General features: G+C 34.8%; 1 protein-coding gene across 5 annotated transcripts in view; it reads right to left on the minus strand.

The window, feature by feature from the left end:
* LOC135096309 (monocarboxylate transporter 12-like) overlaps nt 1–5,000 on the minus strand; it is a 28,495-nt gene that overhangs the window by 11,403 nt on the left and 12,092 nt on the right. For all 5 annotated transcript variants that reach the window (XM_063997716.1, XM_063997717.1, XM_063997718.1 and 2 more), the window contains exons 5-7: nt 4,817–4,959; nt 2,933–3,214; nt 890–1,070 (exon numbers count right to left, since the gene is read on the minus strand). In XM_063997716.1, the coding sequence (XP_063853786.1) occupies nt 890–1,070; nt 2,933–3,214; nt 4,817–4,959 (606 nt within the window). The remainder of the gene's footprint in view (nt 1–889; nt 1,071–2,932; nt 3,215–4,816; nt 4,960–5,000) is intronic.

Genomic DNA, 5,000 nt, shown 5'->3' on the forward strand with positions numbered 1-5,000 from the left:
CACCCTAAAAACACCCTTAAATAAAAAAACACCCTAAAAACTTAAAACACCCTAAAAACACCCTTAAATAAAAAAATCACCCTAAAAACTTAAAACACCCTAAAAACACCTTTAAATAAAAAAATCACCCTAAAAACTTACAACACCCTAAAAACACCCTTAAATAAAAAAATCACCCTAGAAACTTAAAACACCCTAAAAACACCCTTAAATAAAAAAAACACCCTAAAAACTTAAAACACCCTAAAAAACACCTTTAAATAAGAAAAATCACCCTTAAAACTTAAAACACCCTAAAAACACCCTTAAATAAAAAAATCACCCTAAAAATTTAAAACACCCTAAAAACACCCTTAAATAAGAAAAATCACCCTTAAAACACCCTTAAATAGAAAAGTCACCCTAAAACAAACAAACAAACAAACAAGCAAAAACGAAAAACTTCCTACCCCCAAAAAAAACTAAAATGAGAAAAAAAATAAAAAATACTAAATAAATCACCTTAAAAATTACAAAACAATAAAAAAACTTAAAATCACCCAAAAAATGAATAAATAACCTTAAAAATTACAAAAAACCCTTAAAATAAAAAAAAAAGAGAAAAAAAATCTGCTTAAAAATTACAAAAAAAAAACACTAAAAACCCTTAAAAATAAAAAAATCACCTTAAAAAATACAAAAAAAAAAACAAAAAAGCTTAAAAAAAACAAAACAAATAAATCACCTTAAAAATTACAAAACAAAAAAAAAAAACTTAAAATAAAAAAAAACTAAATAAAACCCACCCCCCAAAAAAATCACCCTGAAAAAACAAAAAACAAAAAAAAAAAAAAAAGTTACCGAAAAAAAAAACAAAAACATCACCAAATAATAAAAGTCAGTGACTCACAAGGCTGGGACACGGCAGTCTTGATGAGGGGGTCCAGGGGGTCGATGGCCCCTGCGGAACCCACACGGGGGATGCTGTTGTTGTGGTGGTGCAGCAGGCGGCGCGGCAGGTGGGACGCCCCGCCCCCCGACCCCCGCAGGTTGATGTCACTGAAGTTTTTGCGAAGTCTGTCTAGGCTCAGCTGTGTGGGGGGGAAGGGGGGGCAGTGAGTGACTGAGTGAGTGACTGAGTGAATGAGTGAGTGTGTGTGAGTGAGTGAGTTGGTTCAGTTAGTTTAAAACCCTAAAAATACCCTAAAATGAAAAAAAATACCCTAAAAACACCTTAAAATAAAAAAAACTACCCTAAAAATACCCTAAAATGAAAGAAAACTAGCCTAAAAAACACCCTAAAATGAAAAAAAACCCTAAAAACACCCTACAATGAAAAAAAAACTATCCTAAAAAAAAACTAAAATAAAAAACTGCCCTAAAAACACCCTGAAATGAAAAAAACTACCCTAAAAACACCCTAATATGAAAAAATCCCCTAAAAACACCCTAAAATAAAAAAAACTATCCTAAAAACTACCTAAAATAAAAAACTGCCCTAAAAAACACCCTGAAATGAAAAAAACTACCCTAAAAACACCCTAAAATGAAAAAAATACCCTAAAAACACCCTAAAATGAAAAAAACTACTCTAAAAACATCCTTAGGAAAATGAAAAAAAAGACTAAAAACACACCCTAGGATAAAAATACCCTAAAAACACCCTGAAATGAAAAAAAAAACTAAAAAACACCCTAGGCTAAAAACTACCCTAAAAGCACCCTAAAATGAAAAATAAACCCTAAAAAACACCCTAAAATAAAAAAAACCTAAAAAACACCCTCAAAATAAAAGAAAACCCTGAAAAACACCCTGAAATGAAAAAAATCCCTGAGAAACACCCTAAAATGAAAAAAATACCCTGACAAACACCCTGAAATGAAAAAACTAGCCTGAAAAACACCCTAAAATGAAAAAAAAAACTAAAAACACCCTAGGATAAAAAATACCCTAAAAACACCCTAAAATGAAAAGTAAACCCTAAAAAACACCCTAAAATAAAAAAAACCCTAAAAACACCCTAAAATGAAAAATCCCTGAAAAACACCCTAAAATGAAAAAAATACCCTAAAAACACCCTAAAATGAAAAATCCCTGAAAACACCCTAAAATGAAAAAAATACCCTAAAAAGACCCTAAAATGAAAAAAAAAACTAGCCTAAAAACACCCTAAAATGAAAAAAAAAACCTAAAAACACCCTAAAATGAAAAAAAAAACTAAAAACACCCTAGGATAAAAAATACCCTAAAAAACACCCTGAAATGAAAAAAAACCCTAAAAAACACCCTAAAATGAAAAATCCCTGAAAAACACCCTAAAATGAAAAAAAAACTGAAAAACACCATAAAATGAAAAAAAACCCTGGAAAACACCCTAAAATGAAAAAGCACCCTTAAAACACCCTAAAATGAAAAACACCATAAAAAAACACCCTAAAATGAAAAAAACCTAAAAAAACACCGTAGAATGAAAAAAAACTATAAAAACACCCTAGAATGAAAAAAAACACTAAAAAACACCCTAGAATGAAAAAACCTAAAAACACCCTAGAATTAAAAAAAACCCTAAAAAACACCCTAGAATGAAAAAAAAACTAAAAAACACCGTAGAATGAAAAACACTAAAAAAACACCCTAGAATGAAAAAAACCTAAAAAACACCCTAAAATGAAAAACACCCTAAAAAAACACCCTAGAATGAAAAAAAACTAAAAAAACACCCTAAAATGAAAAAAAACACTAAAAACACCCTAAAATGAAAAAAAACAAAAAAAAACACCATAAAATGAAAAAAAACTAATAAAAAACACCCTAAAATGAAAAAAAAACTAAAAAAACACCCTAAAATGAAAAAAAACACTAAAAAACACCCTAAAATGAAAAAAAACACTAAAAAACACCCTAGGATAAAAAAAAATCTCCTCAAAATAAAAGACCTCCTCCATTGCCTCACCCTTTTGACAGAGAGAGGCGGAAGTGGCAGGGTGTCTGGATTAATGATCACTTGAGGCATCATTTCACCAGTGGGCGTTGCAGGGGCACAAGGATCAGGCGTGGCAGGGTTGGACGGCTCTAGGAGGGTCGGGGGACGCATCTGTAGTCCCTCGTCAGGCGTTGGGGGCGGTGGGGGCGCGGCGTCGACCTCCAGGGGGCGGAACAAGGCCCCGAACACAACGCAGTTAAGCATGATGCCGGATATAACGATAAGGGAGTTTTGCCAGCTGACTTCATTGATCTGGGAGGTGAAGAGAGGATGACATAGTATATAAGAAGCAATTGAAGCTGCAAGGAACGACTAGGCCTACACGTGGGAGTCCCTGTTGAAGTTTCTCGTCTTGATATTCCTAGTTTAATCACATACAGGTTATATTTCTAGTCTTTTGAGATGGACCAGTTTGTTGTGTCCCTTTTAGAATGTCACTTATCCTTCGTTATGTTCATTGTGTTGTATGAGTTGCTGTGGTCAGTGAAATAGTAATGATAATATGATATTGTTGTTTTTTTTGGTGTGTTTAAAGGTGTTATGTTGTGTTTTTTGTTGATCTTGTTGATGTGAAAGACAGGGAGGTGGGCAGGTGAAAATTGGCGTGTTTTGGGTGTGTTTTTTGTGTGTTTGGGTGTGTTTTGTGAGTTTTTTTTTTTTTTTTAGATTTTCGTACGTTTTGGGTGTGTTTTGGTGTGTTTTTTGGTGTGTTTTGGTGTGTTTTGATGTGTTTTAGTGTATTTTGAAGGTGTTTTGGTGTGTTTTGAAGGTGTTTTGGTGTGTTTTGGTGTGTTTTAAAGGTGTTTTGGTGTGTTTTGAAGGTGTTTTGGTGTGTTTTGGTGTGTTTTGAAGGTGTTTTGGTGTGTTTTGATGTACTTCTGGTGTGTTTTGGTGTGTTTTGGTGTGTTTTGATGTGTTTTGAAGGTGTTTTGGTGTGTTTTGGTGTGTTTTGAAGGTGTTTTGGTGTGTTTTGGTGTGTTTTGAAGGTGTTTTGGTGTGTTTTGATGTACTTCTGGTGTGTTTTGGTGTGTTTTGGTGTGTTTTGATGTGTTTTGAAGGTGTTTTGGTGTGTTTTGGTGTGTTTTGAAGGTGTTTTGGTGTGTTTTGGTGTGTTTTGAAGGTGTTTTGGTGTGTTTTGAAGGTGTTTTGGTGTGTTTTGGTGTGTTTTGAAGGTGTTTTGGTGTGTTTTGAAGGTGTTTTGGTGTGTTTTGGTGTGTTTTGAAGGTGTTTTGGTGTGTTTTGAAGGTGTTTTGGTGTGTTTTGGTGTGTTTTGATGTGTTTTGGTGTGTTTTGAAGGTGTTTTGGTGTGTTTTGGTGTGTTTTGATGTGTTTTGGTGTGTTTTGAAGGTGTTTTGGTGTGTTTTGGTGTGTTTTGAAGGTGTTTTGATGTGTTTTGAATGTGTTTTGGTGTGTTTTGAAGGTGTTTTGGTGTGTTTTGGTGTGTTTTGATGTGTTTTGGTGTGTTTTGAAGGTGTTTTGGTGTGTTTTGAAGGTGTTTTGATGTGTTTTGATGTGTTTTGGTGTGTTTTGGTGTGTTTTAAAGGTGTTTTGGTGTGTTTTGGTGTGTTTTGAAGGTGTTTTGGTGTGTTTTGGTGTGTTTTGAAGGTGTTTTGATGTGTTTTGGTGTGTTTTGAAGGTGTTTTGGTGTGTTTTGGTGTGTTTTGAAGTGTTTTGGTGTGTTTTGAAGGTGTTTTGAGGAATTTCCAAGATTTTTTTTTTTGTGAATCTGGTACGTTCTGGAATCTCTTCAGTGTACTTTTATCGTTTTTTCAATGCTTTTAACGCGTCTTTCTATATCAATGCCATTTAGAACCCTTCCCCCCTCCCACAGGAACCCCAGGGAGCGACACCCACCAGGTACTCCACCAGGGGCGAGAAGGCGAAGGTCCCAATGCCAGATCCACACACAGCAATACCCGTAGCAAAGGAACGGCGCTTCTCAAAGTAACAGGTAACACATACGATGGCTGGCAGGTAGATCAGACCGAAGCCCAACCCTGCAGGAGGAGGAGCAGGAGGAGCAGTAGGAGGAGCAGTA

The sequence above is a fragment of the Scylla paramamosain genome, unplaced genomic scaffold (assembly GCF_035594125.1).
Source record: "Scylla paramamosain isolate STU-SP2022 unplaced genomic scaffold, ASM3559412v1 Contig3, whole genome shotgun sequence".
NCBI lineage: Eukaryota > Metazoa > Arthropoda > Malacostraca > Decapoda > Portunidae > Scylla > Scylla paramamosain.